Consider the following 17,903-nt stretch of genomic DNA (forward strand, 5'->3'; position numbering starts at 1 on the left):
AAAAAAAAAATACAGTATGTTGCTCATTTTGTTGAATCTGCTTTTGAAAAACAAATACTCTACCATTACATTATTCTGTCCATCACACTATTTTGCAGTATTTGGTCTAATTATTTTTACTTAAGAATATTGTGTATAAAGAAATTTGAATACATTGCCTTACCTATGAACACAGCTTTTTGCACTTTGATGTAGAATAAGCCCCTTCTTTCCAATAACAGATATGTGATTAAAAGACCATAATAATTAACTTTTTAAATTGGTCATATATTTAAAAGTAGCTTCCTATTTGCAGACATTGCACATAGCTTTACAACCAAATTAAATAAGGTTAAAATTAAAAATGTTTTATACCAAATAAAGGTGGTAGTAGCTTTTATTGTATTATTCCTAGGCCAATAGCTCTGAAGATTCACTAAAATAATTTCTCAACTAAATTAGGAACTGAAAGCCATATTTAAAACCTTAATTTAAAAATCATACATGGCCTATGGTCTACAGGACTCAAACCATTCTGTTCAAAATTGGTTTAATAATTGAAGTGGTGGTTGGGCTATTAATTCCATGGGTGGTAATAAATTGCAAGCATTGTAATGTTGCTTAGCATTTCAGCAAATTGGGTTCTCTCGGCCAAGAAATCTAAGTTTAAATATCCCTTTCCTTTGGAGGTCTATATGCATAATACCATTCCTTTTTATTCATTTTTGAAGTAGGTAATGTTTTGTGCGTGTTAGATTTATATTCTAATTTAAAGTGGTGACTTTGCTTATGGGGTTAAGATTTAAATAATTTCAGTATCTGTCCTAGACGTCTGTTGTATTGGCTTTCTTTTAATCTGCCCATTAGTAGTCTCCTTCCCAATCTGCTGGTACTAACAAGCCACCTCAGATTCTGTTTGTATCATAAAAATAACTCAGTACCAGTGAAACTGAACTGCTGCCCTTAAAAAATTAGCATGCCTGATTATGTTAAGGTGGTTTGCTTGAAAAGGTAATTTGTGGACATGATAGCTTGGCTCACGCTGCATTACATTTTCAAAAACTTGCTGAGTGGATGTAGCGTAACAGTGGTGTCCAATGTGTCACTCTCAATTGTGGCTTTCAAAGATGCCTGTGTTAACATAGGTTCATTTTCAGTTGATGGCGACTGGGAAATCTGTTTCCAGACTCCTGCCCTTCAGTTACTAAACTGAAGTGTTTGAATAAGTCTGATCACTATAGAGCAATAGTATAGGGTGCTGCCTCCCCAGTTTGTCTCTCATATTCTCCCCTGTAGCCATGGGAGTAGCTTGGAGTGCTGTGAGAAGCTGCTAACTGTCCCCCTGCTGCATCACATTGTGGGAGAAGGGGAGAGAGTAACTGGTTACTCCATTATGTGGCTAGCTGCTAGGCTGTGGGAGACTTGGGGGAAGAGAGCAGGATAGATGGCTCCCTTCCCCTCCCACCAAGAGGTAGCCTGGGAAAGGGGGAAGAGGAAAAGCTGAGAACCAATAACCTCCCTAATATACCTGTTACACTTCCCTGCTTCTTGGCCCCAGTTATTCTAGTAGGCTTCTTTAACTTGCTAAATGGCAACAGTCCATTAGGGGGGTAGCTGGAAAGCAATATTCTTCAGCTACTCTTCTCTCTATTACTGATATGTCTACTGGGAAGAGGGAGGTATAGGAACTTCTGTGCTCATTGAGGACAACCTCACACTGGACAAATCCCCAGCAAAGGACTTGTGGGCAGTTTCCGCTCCCTTTGCATTGCCTGAGCAGCATAAAGAAGTGGAACAAGCAAGTGTCTGTCCCACAGTATTGACTGTTGACCCTTAATATTTAAGAAATAGTTTGATGAATAGGTGAGACATTGCTGCTTTATATGTATCCTGAAATGGGCCTGGAAATTTGACATGTTACTGGGTACTTCAAATAGATTTAAATTATTTATATTGTCGTCTTAGCAGACATCCAGCCTTTTACTTATGATTCTTGCTGAGTGGCTGGTTTTGTATCTTGAAATAAATCCATGTAATTTCTCTTCTCTGCAGTTGAGTACACTGTATGTGTATATATGTATGTGTATATATAGTTAATTCCTAGTATGAGAAGAGAGCTTGAGCTGTAATAAAAGGGAAGAAGGTAGAAATCACCACTTTTGTTTTGATGTAAACATTTTATTTATACAGTAAATTAATAGCAATCGATTGAAATTAAAAATTTAAATGGCATTGGAGGCCATATCATAACTGAGCACATTAATATAACACAAATATCTGTTTTATTTCTTATTGATTAAAGTACTGATCATTAAAGTAATAACTAGGCATTTGCAAAATGAATTAAGCTTGTTTACTTTGCATAAAAGGGCTTTATGGTTGAGGTTTTAAGCTGACACGAGGATTGAACTTCAGTGGGAGATCTGTGGCTATATCCCCTAGACATCTTGGAAAATCTCAACCTCCACTGAAGGAAAATTCCAGTGTTTTCCTATGAAACACTATGTGCGTGAAGTTATTCCACAAAGACTGACTTTTTCATGCTTTACAGGCCATTTGTAAGAAAAACTAAGACTCGGAGAAACTTTTTGGTATTAAAATAAATGGGAAAAGTACTGGATTTTGGATGACAGTAGACGACAGATTTGTGTGTGTGCAAATAAAACTTAGGCAAATGTAGTTAATTTTTTGTATACTATTGCCAGTTGATTTTCAGGAATTCCAGGTAAAACTAGGCAACCTGTACTCTCTCACTCTCCCTGAGAACTGGTTTCTGATGTCGGCCTTTCTATTTCTGTACTAATATAGTATTCTTGAGAATGCTGGGCTAAAGAAGCTGGAAAGGAGGCCATAATTTAAACATTTCTCGGGGCTTTTATTCTTGTAAACTATCACGTTCAGAGTACAAAACTCTCAGGCAAAATAAATCTATAAAATCAAAGTTTCCTGTTTTCAAAACAGTATCTAGAAATGAGATTAGTAGCATGAGTAAATTTGACCATTTTTCATCTGTGCTATTCACCCAACCATATAAAAAGTTAGGTAGTTTATAGTAGCAAGCAAGTAGTTACAGCATGTGCGTAATACTACTAAGCATGTTACTAAAAAGGAGTCTCGTTCTAATACTACTAGCCAATAGACAGAGTGGAGCATAAGCCTACTCATCTGTTCATGTGGGTTTTTTCAGTTAATCCCATCTCCATCATAAACATTGTAGCCTTCTGCCTTAATTAATTGGATTGTTTTAGAATCTTGAAAGAGTACAACATCTTTAATTTTACCAACTAGCTGCTGAGTAAAAAGCCCTGAAGTCACTATGTTTACTTTTCTGCCAAGTTCAAACCCACCAAAATAGCAAATGCCTCCATAGTTTAGAGCAATGTATTTTCTTTGTGGATCAATATCTTCAAAGAGAACCAGATATTCATCAAGGTACACTTTAATAGAAGTCTGGTTTTGAGCTATGGTGATAAAATGCCATCTCTTGCAACAAAGGGAATGTTTACTGTGGATTAAAGGGACAGAGATTCTTTCTCCAAGATTAACCACAACTTTCAAGGTCCCATTAGTAAGACCAACTGCAAGGAAATCATTGTCTTCATCTTCAGCTTTTCCCATCCATAAAATTAAGCCTTCACTCTGACTGGTAGTAAAATTTAGAGAGACACTGGTAAATCTGAGGTCTCTCTTTCCATAATGAGGATCCATGTATTTGATGTATGAATTACCTGCAAATTGTGCAGTAGAAAATGAGATTTCATTGTCACAGTATCTACCTGACCATCCTAGTGTACATGCACAACTGTATGAAAATAAAATGGGATCAGGAATACAAAGAGCCTGGTGCAGACACATATTATGTGAACAGTAAACTGGTTGTTCACATATTTTCCCTGTCCAGGGTTGTGGACAAAAGCAAGAAAAGCCTGAGTTTTGAACTTGACATTTACCATTATTTTTGCACACTGTATAACCGCAAACAGTTCCATCACAGTCACCTACATTGGAACCATCTTTAGGGTCTGCTTCAGTGAGTTTTAGTTCTCTGTGGTTTATAATAATTTCTCGTATACACCCACTGAAACCTATGGGTTCATTCTCTATTGCCATTGAATTGACAAGATTTAAGGATGACACTCCTCCGACATAGAAATCTGTGTTTATGTCGAGGGCAGTCATTCCGGCACTGGCTTTCTGCGTAATGTTGATGCCATCCAGATCCAGGTAACCTTCATTATCTACTCTTCCAGCTTTAAGGAAATGCCATGTACTTCCATTTGTACACACGTTTTGAAGAGACTGTAAGATGACTATCTTGTCACCAAGGCTGTAGCGTAGCTGTACAAATCCATTTACTAAGGATATACATAGGAAGTCACCTGTGGAAATAGAAAAGGAGTACTTGTGGCACCTTAGAGACTAACCAGTTTATTTGAGCATAAGCTTTCGTGAGCTGCAGCTCACTTCATCGGATGCATACTGTGGAAAGTGTAGAAGATCTTTTTATACACACAAAGCATGAAAAAATACCTCCCCCCACCCCACTCTCCTGCTGGTAATAGCTTATCTAAAGTGATCACTCTCCTTACAATGTGTATGATAATCAAGGTGGGCCATTTCCAGCACAAATCCAGGGTTTAACAAGAACGTCTGAGGAGGGGGCAGGAGGGGGGGGTAGGAAAAAACAAGGGGAAATAGCTTACCTTGCATAATGACTTAGCCTAAGTTAGGCTTGAATAGAGACTGGGAGTGGGTCATATAGTTAAGGTGTCCTGACACTTCATTTTAATACCCTCTTTTCAGTTGCTTGTAACTTTACCAGACTCAAACCATTCAAGCTGAAATTTTCCATGTTGGGTGTGTGTCTCAGTATTTTTTTAAAAATATGTATTTCAGCTATTTCTCAGAACGAGATTAGGGAAAATGTATTTTTTTGCCTGTGTTAAAGTCTTACAACTGGTTGAGAAGCTCTGTTGCTGCTACACTTTGGAGCAGGGGCTTGAAATTTGGCAAGGTGGAAGGGTGGATTGGAAAGAGATTGCCCTCATATCTACTATATGTGTTGTGCAGTCCCTGTGAAAAACTGTCCAAATGTGGCCAAGTTCTAAGTCCCAGAAAAATTTCAATTTAAAAGTGCTCAGTAGAGGCTTGCTAGAATTTAGCAGCTAAATTCCCTGAAGATTCTGACTTCACTGGCTGAACATGCCTTATTCCTTCCTGTCTGCAACCAGATAGTGCATGGGCCATCCCCAGCACACCTGAGCATGCCTCGTCCAAGGACTTCCCTTACAACTCCTTCTCCCTGGGACTGCTGTGGCACCAGGCACAGGGACTGAGTAGGGAGACATTCTCTCCTGTGCTCTCCAGGTTTCTGCTACATCCAGGCAGCATGGAGGAGGAGGAAAAGGAACAGCCTGAGTTGAAAGCAGAGGGGTGAATAACAGGTATGGAGGAGGGTGAACAGATGGAGAACAGCAGGAGCCAGGACTGGGAGGACAGGGGCAGAAGACAGGAGTGGGGCATAGGAGCTAAAGTGAGGAGCTGGGGATTATGCGGGGGGTGGGGGGTGTGAGGGGAGAACATGGGCAGGAATTGAGGTGGGGGACGAGAAGAAATAACAGCACTGTTTTTATAAGTCTGCAGCAAATGAGGCAGAGTTTCATTGCCTCAGTCATGGAATAGTTCATATAGCTGGGAACGTGCAGGACGTGTCCTACAAGTTCAGTTTGAGAGAGAGGTGAATTACTTTACCTACCATGTACAAAAATAGAATGATCTGTTTAAATCTAATGGTTCTTTGTATGTTGTTTGATACCAGTCTCACCAAATCTTTCCCATGAACACACTTTATTTTAAATCAAATGTGAGAATATGGCTTTATAGTTTATTTTTATTTACTGGACCTGTTACCTTGTACAACTTGTACCATGCAAATACCCTCTCATCTTTGGGTTGAACTAAGTGGAATACACATTTTGAAAAGCCGTACATCAAAATTGCACAATAATATAGGAAACAAAAGTACAAAACCAGGATGTGCATCTATTTTACACCTGCTGTTTCCACGGTAAGCCTGGCATAATATATTGATATGACAAAACATCAGTTTTTCATGCTTTTGCATGTTAGTGTTTCAATGAAGATAACTTTGCTTCTGCAGCTCAGCATGTATAACAATTCTGGCTGTCTGGGCTACACCCCTCTATAAATTTCTCCCCTCAAAATCCTCTACTGAAGCTGCAGTTACCCCTTTATTCCTCCTTTGAGAAAGTGATTAGGGATGAATGGAGCAAGTCGGACAATGGTAAGCACTTTAACAGGAGTGTCCTCAGGCTCTGTGACATTGAAGAACCAAACGGCTTTATTGCTGAGCTATCGAAGGATACCCCGTGGGTAGAAAGATGGAGGCCACCCTCAAAAAAGGGCTTCAAAGCCTCCTCAGCCACCTTGCAAGCATCCCTGGCTGCGATCTGGGTATGGGAATGAGTGTTCCTTCAGATGAAAGTTCTCTAGGTTCCATTCCATCTTCTTCATTGTACAGAAGTGCATGGGGGGATATTAGAGCCATTTGCAATCTCAGAAGGCTCAACAAGTGGATGAAGAAAATGAAGTTTTGGAAGGAGACCCTGGTATCTAAGATGTCTTCTCTGTCCTGGAGTTACTTCATTACTTCAGTGGATTTAGCAGATGCATATCTCCTTATCCCTATCAGACTGTGCCACCGCAGACTTCTGAGGTTCACGTACAGCCAAATACCTTATTAGTACCCAACACTCCCATTTGGCCTGTCTTTGACCCCCAGGGTATTTACTAAAATGCTGGTGGCGATAATACTCATGGTACCCTGTAGTAACTAAAGAATGCACGTTACCCTGTCTATTGATCTGTGGGGAAAGTGCTTAAGTACTGGAGATTTTCTGGCCTGTATTTGCTGGCCTTCAAAATTTTTAATTACTTGTATTATAAAAAAAAGTACAGGTAGAAGTTGATCTACTTGTTGTTCAAGTTGCAGTGGGGGAGGTTTAGGTTGGATATTGGGAAAAACTTTCTCACTAAGAGGGTGGTGAAACACTGGAATGCGTTAACTAGGGAGGTGGTGGAATCTCCTTCCTTAAAAGTTTTTAAGGTCAGGCTTGACAAAGCCCTGGCTGGGATGAGTTAGTTGCGGATTGGTCCTGCTTTGAGCAGGGGGTTGGACTAGATGACCTCCTGAAGTCCTTTCCAACCCTGATATTTTATGATTCTATGAACACTTAACGGTTGCTACTCTAACACAATCTTTAAAATTAGCTTTCCTAAATCTTTTAAAACTGCAAAGGCTCTAGCAAAAATTCAGCTGTGACTTAATTTTTCTTTAAACTTTAAACAATAGCATAAATAATGGGTGTGGGTGGTAGCTGAGATTGTCAAATTGAACTACACTGAACTAGAGGCAAGCATATTTAGGCGAATATAAAATTTATATTTGACCTGCCACCAGTTTTCATTTGGCCATTTGTTCTTTTACTGGGATTCAAGTATTTGGGGGATGGTGTAGGGACTGAAAAAAGTGAAGCAAAGAGTGCATTCCGAGAGCTAAAAGTGTTTCCTCTCCCTACCCTCATTCATGGGTCTTAAGCCTGATAAGACTACTTCTAAGGGTGTCTCTGTTGCAAGCTGGGTTGTGATTCCCAGCACAAGGAGACATACTTGCATGTAATGGGGACAGGCTAGCTGTCCCCAGTATGTGACTAGGGTCTCAATGGCCATGTACTTGAGGCGGCTAGCTTGTTCCTCATCTTGCACTTCCACAGCTGCATTCTATTTTTAGCTTGTTAACTTGAGAGCTAGCACAAGTATGACTGTGCAAGGTGGGAATCACCTCACCCAACTCAAAGCGTACATACCCTAAGGCTACAAAGGTAGGACTGTCTCCACGTGCCCACTCAATCTTTGCCCTCTGCTGACCGCTTATCTGTAATGTACATTCAAAGAAAATCAGAATAACAAAACTTTATTTCATGCTATCATGGGGCAATGACATTTATCCCTTAGACTGGATTCAAACGAGTGGCCTACAAGAGACAAACTGTACACTGGTATTTTTAACTATTGAATGAACAGCCCACCCAGAGCAATGATAAGTTTTAGCGTAGGCTGTTGTGAAAATATAAGTCCATCAGGGAGGCAGTGGACACTTATGGAAGGACTTTATTTATAGTTTTAGTGCACCCTAGTGAAGCGTAATAGTGTGTTCTGGGTGTATACAAAAGCACATAGAGCTAATGCTCAGTTTCTAAAAATCCTTAAAATAAAGTAAGAATATCCCACGGTCTGATTGTGAATAGTCCCGTGCCACATGGAGACCTTCCCCCAGAAGGATCTGTGCAGGGGCGGGAAGGCTGGACCAATGGTGCAGTAAAGAAGGATATCTTCCTATCAGCTTTCCCCTACCATGACAGTTCAGCTCCTCATGCTGTATTAAATATCTACTGCCAGGTGTGGCGGAATGGGGAGGGACAGTGGGGGCTAGCATCCCTGCACTGAAAATATTGTGTGGGCTGATCTATATTTTTGCCCCCCTAGTTGTTCCACTATACATGCTGGGACCCAATGTTATCTGTATGGGGAGACAGAAGCAAGAGCATTATCCAGAGGGGCTGAAGTGGCGTCACAGGGCTGGCCTTGGTTTACAGAGCAAGTAGGAACCAGGGTGATTTGGGTAGGGCTGGGACCAGCTACCCCTGCAGCTGGTGAGAGAGAAACAAACTGCCAGGCCCCCTACCTTCCAGTTTCAAGCTGGCACTTACTCTCCTCCAGCTGAGTCTCAGTAACAGCCTCTGCAGAGCACCCACCCTGCTGTTCCTCTAGTTCCTCCCCATTACAAGTGAGCTTCGATCAACTATGGCTGCAGCCCAGCATCTCCTGCACTTCTCCACATGAGCTGTCCTCTTCTCTCTGCTTTTTCTGGAAGCAGTTCACCATTGCAGCATGGAGTCAGTACTTGACCACGCCCTCTCATGGAGTCTGCCAGAACATCTGGCTTTGTGGTGCAGGTCAGTGGCAGTTTGCTTTGCTTCCAACAGCTTTCTTGCCCACCTTGATTTTGTAAAAGCCTTTCAGAGAGCAGCAAGCTCTACCCTCCTTTTCCCCTGAGTTGGCAGCATGTTGGTTTCAACGATCTGGATCTGCTGCTGCAATGCCTCCCCTGGGGGACTCTTCTGTTCCCTCTCAGGTATAGCACAGCAGACCTGCAAATGCTAGACTAAATCACAGTTGTGCTCTACCTATGAGGCAGCTTTTGCAGGCTCAAAAAAGGATGAACTATCTGCTGTCATGAGGCATGGGGTTCAAGGTCAGACCAGCATCTCAGGGCATCCCTTCTCCCATGTAGCCACTGCAGAAAGGTGTGCTCTGAGAGCCTCAGGGAGAAGGTCTGGGGGGATGCTATTCAACCAAATTCCTGGGGGGTAAGTTCTGCAGCAACCCAAATCAGCAAGGAAAAGCCTCTTAAAGTCCCCTTTGCTTCCCACCACTCTTACATAGTTTCTTAGCACCCTGGGGAAAGAAACAGGACTCCTGCCAACCTCTCCTTCTTCCCAAGATGAGATAGGGATTCTTATGAAAAGATGCCCACACAAAATGTAGGCTTTAGATCCAGAGGAGGAGGCCGCAGAAGGAAATATAGCCAAGGAGATTAAGGCTCTTGGTATAAAGGCGAAAAGAGACCCTGCTCTGGCCACAGCCATACAGGAACTTTTTGAAAAAGGGGAAAAAAAGCCCACAACTCTTGGAAACAAACAAAGGGAAAGAACATATTCAAAGGCTGAGCAATACTTGTCCATGTATTCAGACTCCACCTTCTTTAGTGAGGGAGGACAGCTTTCTGATTTAGGCTCAGAATATGGCCAGAAAAAAAAAAAAAACAACAGGAAAGGATTCTCTCTACCGCACCCCATTTCCACTTAGCTCCCCTCAAAATTTGTTTCTGGGTGCAGGAAAATAGCGTCCACTGTTTAGCTCTAGCCTGACAATGAGGTTTTAGATGAGAAGGCAAAGGGCAAAGTCTCATCAGCTAAATCTCAGCCCAAACCAGAAATACTCCTTCACTCTTCCTTTGAAGATGTAATCAGAGATTAGAGGAAATGCCTTATAAGTAGACATGCAATCAAATTTTAAAAGATGCAAGCACCAACCCCTGCCCCCCCCTCAAATTACAGAGATACCAAAGGTAGATGCTGTGGTGGCATCACTAGAAAAGAATATGATATTTTCATTAGGAAGGGATTTTTTTCCCCCTTCACAAGGACACAACAGACAGGAAGGTGGAAGACTCAGGAGGGATTTTAAGTCTTATTCAGCAGCTTTAGTTGTCTGGGCCAGTACCTGCTTTACCAGTACCATGATGTCCTGGCTGGCTGACATTAAGGACCTAGACAACAGAGACCATCTTGATTACAGGTCCATCCTTAAGAAAATATCCCTGGCACAGGTGAAAGCAATGCCTCTAGGAGCTCAGTATGACAACAAAAGCCTGTGTCTGCAGCCCAGTCTGAAGCAGATTAGTAACAACCCCTGTACAACTGTGCCAATGAGACAGCCTATGTGTCACTAGCATCTCTACATTAGTTGTGAAGTCAGAGGTATTTTATTTTCAAGAACAGTCCATCGTAGTGAGAGAGGAGAATAGAAAAGAGACGCTTTTCAATTATTTTTGCGTTGTGCTTTGTACAACCAATTCATTTATTAAATCTTACATAACTAGGTAAAAAGAAAAGGCATTATATAAAGTGCTTTGTAAACTAATCTGCAAAAGAAAGCCCTTTCACATCTGTTGGCTGCTAAGAATACGTCTGAGTCTTTCATTAGTCTAATTCTGTCTGGATTTGATGGGATTACGTGAAGGCATATGTAAAGAGCTTGCAAGATTAGCTTTTTTGAAACCCTTCAAAACTTCAGTGCAACGAGAATGAGTGGTATGAAAATTGTAAAGCAATTAAATTACTCCATAGACAGCAACTTTTGTTAAGGGGAAGGGGAAGGGGAAGTATTTTGGGGGAAAAACATTTGAAATGAAATTTGTATGGCTCAGGATGATGGTTTTAAGAAATGTTCTCTCCAGAACAGACTAAACATTCTCACTAATAGCAATAGAAACAGGGCATGTTCATGCTAACCAGTTGCAGCCTAACTGAAAAAGGCTGTAGAATCTCTTTGTGCACTCCCTTTGATCCCACCAAAGGGGTGGTTAATTTCTGTCTGTACCAGCTGCTATCATGATCTTTGACTTTTTTGATTTCTTTTGAGCTAGATAAATTGTGGGTTTTTTTTTCTTTTATTCTATTTTTCTGAGATATCTTTTGCCACATGAAATTGTTTGGTTTGAATGGGAGGAAATTATTCATGTACAATCCCAGACTGCTTTTTTAATTATAAACTTACCAAAGATGCCTAACAAAGGATTCTTAGCGAAAAATATATTTGTGTTTCACATTGTGCCATCTTTTTTCTTTGAAACCTACACTGGGTTCATAATTTGAACAGGTGGTGCTGTTATTGTCTGATGCCCAGATCAATCTCACCTGGCAGTAGCCCATTAAGACATCTGTGTAGGGAATGAGAAGGTGGTAACATTTGTGCGTGTGGCTGAGCATGTTTATTGACCATTTTAAAATCATTTAGGGTTTGAACAAAGGAATCTAAAAATATGACCAACTATTTATTTATTTTCCAGTACATAAATCCCTATTTCTGCATAACTTGGTGTTTGACATCCAGCTGGAAAGTTTCACCAGTGCTTTAATGTTAATAATAGCTTATGCAGTGATACGAAATGTTTCTGTCTAAAATCATGAAAGACACTAGAGGAATGTACTATAAAGTTAAGATATATAAATAAAGTAATTTTCCATATACAATTAAAATACTAGATTTGAAAATTTATATACATGGCTTGGAAAATAAGTTTTTATGCCATACTGTTTTAAAAATGTGATTGTAACTTATCAGGGTTTTAAAATATTTTATACATAGTAAAACAGTTATACTTGGCTACTTCTAATTGTATCATTCTGTCTGTCTAGCAAGTACAGGACTCACATGTTTTACTGAGGTAAATATTTTTCTAGCAACAGCAAACTTGTCAGCATTGATCCATCTTTAGGTATAATAAATACTTAAACTCTCCATGAACTTCATGAGCTCTCTGTATTCCATTTACTTTCTCTGAGCTTCAGTTCAGCTAATTTCTGCATTTCCTTATTTTTGGTCTCTTAAAAATATGGGCCAAATCTTCAGTTGATGTAAATTGGCATAACTTCATTGTAGCCTATGGAGCTATGCAAGCGTACAACAGCTGGAAGGCTGCTCCAATGTCTATATTTAAATCCTTCAATGTATATTTGTTGGACCATCTCCATTAGGTAGCTCCCCCATACTTGTACTTTTATGACAAAAAAAAAGTACATGCTTGCTTTGGATCCACCCAAACTTTGTTATATTATGCCACTTTTTAAGAGCTTGCTTGAAAAGTTCAAAAGCCACAGCCACTCAAATGGACGCTGACCACTAATATGAAGACTGAACATTTGTACTGTTTAGATTTATGGGTTTTTTTTCTTTTTAAAGGAAGAACCCTCATGCATGATACAGACCCAGTGCTTGTGGACAGAGCCCTGAAAGTCCTTACCTGATCGAGGGCTAAGGTGCTGGGCAGTATAAAAAAGGATACCATCTGCAGAAAGAGGCTGAAATTGTAGCTGGATGTGAGTCTTGTGTCGGATATGAAAGGAAGCAAATGACATCCACGATGATTCATTACTTCTGAAAGATGCATCACTGATGGATAAGGCTGGAAAATACAGGAAGGAAAAATATCTTTAATAAAAAGGTTGGGTTTTTTTTAGTGGAAGGGAATCTGTCATGGTAGAACTGATTCTCTGTAGCCTTTTTACATCATTCATAAGTGCAATACTTTCAATTAGTCTCCTTCCACAAGACTAAACATAACCTGAGCACAGATTTGAAATCAATAGCGAGAGGATCTGTAGCGGGGTAGTCACCCACTCTGGGCCTGACAGGGTTACAGCCAGCCCTGGGAGAGCGCTGGGGCTGCAAGCCAAAGGCTAGGCTGATGTGGAAGACAGCCACAGCTGGGGCCAGGCCCCAGTCAGGCCACAGCTGGCCTTATAAAAGGCTGTGAGCCAGGTACTCAGGCAGTCTCTCTCTCTCTCTCTCGCTGTGAAGAGAGACTGGCCTGGCTGCCTGGGAGCTCACCAGGGTACCTAGAGTGTAGGGCTGGGGAAAGGCCAGAGGAGCTGGGGCACTCCAGGCTGGAAAACCCCCAGCCTTCAGGCCTTGCTGAAGGCCTAAAGCAGGTACTGGGCTTGCAAAGGGGCAGCCCAAGGTTAGGCAAAGGCAGCAGGTCCAAACCCTCCTTGTCGATGATGAGTGGTACAGACTGCAGTCTGCCCCAGTGTGCAGGGGCTAGATGAGGACTGGCAGTAGCCGCTGAGGCAAGGTGGGGGTTCCCTGGGGCGGGGGAGACCCAGAGACTGCAAGGGGACTGCAGAGGGCAGAACCCAGAGGGAAGGGGCACTGGGGTCCGAGAGGGACACAGGAGGCCTGAAGCAAGTGGGACACCGGCCTGCAGAGGGTACTCCGGAGAGCTAATTCCCAGGATGACCAGCAGGAGGTGCCGCACCAGTGAGTCAGCGCGTTGCTACAGGATCCCATGCCATTTTATTTTTTTGTACATTATTTTCAATAAGATGTCTAAGTCCGTGGTCCTCATGGTGAAATTAATACATAATGGGAACTCCGTAGAATTCAGCTTCAGTGAAATGTAGGTATAATCTAAAAATCTTTTAAAAGTTACGTATCAAGCTATTTTTTCTAGGAGTACAAATAAGCAATGCCTTCTTCCATGTGCAGAAGCAAACTTTAATACAGGAATTTTTCTGATGATTAAAAAGTACTTTTGGATAATTACACTGAACCATTCTGTAGCTCCAATTCTAAATTATACTGGCATGGAGGCCTCTCCAACAGTAAGACAGAAGATCTGATGTAGACGTATGGACTGTACACAGGTCTGTTACTCTGATTTGTTATTGTCCTTAGTAGTCCTCTTCCCTATGCCCACAGTAAACATGGCTGGATCAACTGCTTTCACCCAGTTCTGTTTATGCTGCTCTAAACTGTTTCAGCTTTTCTTCCAGCGAAAAGATAGCCATTATAAAAAACATTTGAGACATAATTAGGGTAATCACTGGACAAATCAGTATAATAACTTGAGTATCTCTGCTGTACAGATAGTAATAATGATACCTTGCCTTGGCCTTTCGCTTCATACTTAGTTTTTTATTGGTTGTAGCTCTTACCTTTGAGGAAATGCCCTCAATTTATCATTTAAATATTCACATCTTTGTAATGATACAGAATAAATGTCAGGTTCTGATCCCAGTTACGCCAGAGTTATTTTGGATTTACATTGGTATAACTGTGATCAAAATCTGACCATCTCGGTTTAATACATATAAACCTATTAAACAAATGAAAACCCCCCAACACACAGATAACATGGTGGTGGACCTAGAATAAAAATCTAGATAGACTATATGGTTAGGAATATTTTTATGTCACAAATGTTAAAGTTTCTGGCCACTATACTAGAAAGATGACACATCAATGATGAAGACGTGCTCCCAAGAGTAGCAATTATTAGTTAATAATTAGCACTAATAAAAGCTGCCAACCAGATTTAATGTAGTATATGTCATTAAAATACACCATGAAAATGGAGTACAAAAGGTAGCATAAAAGGCTATTAAAAAAATCTCCCTGTTCTGGACTTTCCAGTCCTTGGTTTTACAATATGTAATAAATAGTAATTTCCATTATCCGTTCTGTAAACAATAATCATGCTGGTTTTTGTTTAACAGTCACTCTTGTTTCTAAATATATGTTCTTTGCTTTCCCCAGGGTTTCAAAACTATTCTTCTGCTAGAAAAAATATTCACAGTCTGAATTATATGGAGAAGGACTCTGTTGTAAGAGTCAACCCAACGTTTAAATATGTTGCTTTTCAAAAGGAGACATTGGGTAAAGAGTACACAGATCAACTGTGTCTGGCTGTCAGCATGAGGGATCCAGTTTCACTTTGAGTTTAGTTCGGTCCGTTCTCCCTAGGACGTCAGCAAGGACTGTGGATGTAAACGGCTCAACTCCAGGCGGTGGAGTGTTTCACTGCTATTTAGTATCCTCTTTTGGACAATGGAGCTGCACTGAGGGGCTCTGGAAGCCGGGCACAGACAGACTATATCGAACAAAAATTGCTATGATACAGGTCCTTTGAGGAGAGAGTGTATAAGGGTGGAAAAGCAGTGATTTCAAAGGACCACACAAAGAACACAGAAGAGCCATGATTTTCTATTTTGCAAAAAAGGAATAGAATATCTCATTTTTACATACCTTATGCTGACACTTCTGAGATAAGCATTTATTTCTATTAGTGTAAAATAAATTCTTTCTAATACAGCTAATACCCAGTCTCAGAAAATAAGCCGTTCATGTCATCACAATGCAATAGGACTGACTAGCTGAACTACTGGAGTGCTTTGGGCCAACCTAAATGCTTGTACATTATCTTGTAAAATCATAGAATATCCGGGTTGGAAGGGACCTCAGAAGGTCATCTAGTCATCTGCTCAAAGCAGGACCAATCCCCAACTGAATCATCCCAGCCAGGGCTTTGTCAAGCCTGACCTTAAAAACCTCAAAAGAAGAAGATTCACCACCTCCCTAGGTAACCCATTCCAGTGCTTCACCACCCTCCTAATGAAAAAGTTTTTCCTAATATCCAACCTAAACCTCCCCCACTGCATCTTGAGACCATTACTCCTCGTTCTGTCATTTGGTACCACTGAGAACAGTCTAGATCCATCCTCTTTGAAACCCCCTTTCAGGTAGTTGAAAGCAGCTATCAAATCCCCCCTCACTCTTCTCTTCCACAGACTAAACAATCCCAGTTCCTTCAGCCTCTCCTCGTAAGTCATGTGTTCCAGTCCCCTAATCATTTTTGTTGCCCTCTTCTGGACTCTTTCCAATTTTTCCACATCCTTCTTGTAGTGTGGGGCCCAAGACTGGACACAGTACTCCAGATGAGGCCTCACCAATGTCAAATAGAGGGGAACAATCACATTCCTCGATCTGCTGGCAATGCCCCATCTTATACAGCCCAAAATGCCGTTAGCCTTCTTGGCAACAAGGGCACACTGTTGACTCATATCCAGCTTCTCGTCCACTGTAACCCCTAGGTCCTCTTCTGCAGAACTGCTGCCGAGCCATTTGATCCCTAATGAGCTACTGCATGCAGGAAAATTATGTGATTTGACAGATACATGGAAATATGAACCCATATTGCTGAGATCACATGGCTTTAAGTACATTTGAGAACAGAGATGGTCAGGATAGAGCTTGATACAATTTTTCAGACAACTCATTTACAAACTGCCAGCACACCAAAAAATCAGTTATTTGCACAGCTCTAGTTTAGAATAACATTTCAGCTTTATAATAACAGTATATTATAAAACTCTTAAATCAAAAAATAAGACAATGTAGGTTCTTAAATTTGCTCTTAGGACAGGTATATGCAAAAGTATCATCATGTCAATGCAGAACTGATTGACTGCTGTGTGCTTAGCAATGTACTTCACCTATTTTGTTTCTTGGCTTTGATGTTTGACTGGTGGGACTTAGCGGCAGCAGGATGATTTTTGTACTCGGCGTACACATTTGAGAGAGACTCTAAACCAAAACAGCTAAGAAAAATGGACTTCTGTTAGTCCTTTCAGAAGCCAAGTTTGCAGGAATAGTACTGTATCACTATATTGTTATAATTAGGCCACCAAACCTCCCATTATGCAGTTTAATTGCATTTAAAACAAGCACAGTAGATATTTAAACAAACTGTCCTGTTCCATACCAGACTATGTCTGCAGTTACCAGTAGATACCTACTTTCGGAGCTATCTAATGAAGCCAGCACATCGCTAAATGTTATAAAGACAATTAAACTCTAAATCCCTTGAGACCAATCAGAGTTCTGGGAGCACGTTGTCGCTGCAACTACTACTGCTGAAGCACATTCTTCTTTCCCTGTAGTACTCATTATTATCTGTTAGGTTCCCCGTACTGTGCCCTTTTGGCCAATCCTGCCGTGCTCAGAAGTCCTGTCCTGTCCATTGCTATCGCCAGTGAGGCAGTTCTCTGGGCAATTCTTGCAGCCCAATTCCCAGCAGGTGTAAACAGGGGGTGCTTAAGCACATTCCCAGCACACTGTCTGTGCAGTTTCATTGCAATAGCTTCCTCTGACAGCTCTTTGCCACAGACCTATTAGCAGACCTCTTTCACTGGAATCTTCTCCTGACTCTTGCAACTTTGAAGCAAGAAGTGTTGGAAGTGATATAATCATAAAAGATGGTCACACTGTGGAATGTTGTGTGAAATAAGATGAATAATTGGTAATGAGTTAGGCCTCATGCTCCAAAGACGTGAACTGGAAAAAGACAGTTACCTTTTCCTGTATCTGGTGTCCTTCGAGATGCATTTCTTATGTCCATGCAACTTAGATGTGTGTGCTTGCTACATGCCCTGGTGCCGGAAGTTTTTTCCCTCATCAGTATCCGTAGAGGACCGGCTCTGGCGCCCCCTACAGTGGCATGTGTATGCTGCAGTATTTCAGGTGCTGCCGGCTCCCCCACACCCTCAGTTCCTTGTTGCCAGAAATTCTGACAGTGGGGAAGGAGGTGTGTGGTGGAATGGACAAGCGCAACACATCTTGAACACCAGTAACAGAAAAAGGTAATTTGTCTTTTTCTTAGAGTGCTTACCCGTGTCCATTCAACGTAGCTGACTCTCAAGCAATACCCCTTGAAGGTGGGT

The 17,903-nt window shown here is 41.2% G+C and overlaps 1 protein-coding gene and 1 long non-coding RNA gene across 2 annotated transcripts in view; one reads left to right on the forward strand and one right to left on the reverse strand.

Moving 5' to 3' along the window:
- Positions 1–1,828: 1,828 nt before the first annotated feature.
- LOC122464965 (protein eyes shut homolog) overlaps positions 1,829–17,903 on the reverse strand; it is a 31,297-nt gene continuing 15,222 nt past the window's right edge. Inside the window, exons 2-3 of the mRNA XM_043542442.1 lie at positions 12,647–12,808; positions 1,829–4,358 (exon numbers count right to left, since the gene is read on the reverse strand). Coding sequence (XP_043398377.1) covers positions 3,163–4,358; positions 12,647–12,761 — 1,311 coding nt within the window. The 5' untranslated portion in view covers positions 12,762–12,808 and the 3' untranslated portion in view covers positions 1,829–3,162. The remainder of the gene's footprint in view (positions 4,359–12,646; positions 12,809–17,903) is intronic.
- LOC122464969 lies at positions 13,591–15,600 on the forward strand. The gene is made up of 2 exons (XR_006289438.1): positions 13,591–13,801; positions 14,941–15,600. It is a non-coding gene; the product is annotated as an uncharacterized LOC122464969 (long non-coding RNA).

Source organism: Chelonia mydas, chromosome 3 (genome assembly GCF_015237465.2).
Source record: "Chelonia mydas isolate rCheMyd1 chromosome 3, rCheMyd1.pri.v2, whole genome shotgun sequence".
NCBI classification, from domain to species: Eukaryota; Metazoa; Chordata; order Testudines; family Cheloniidae; genus Chelonia; species Chelonia mydas.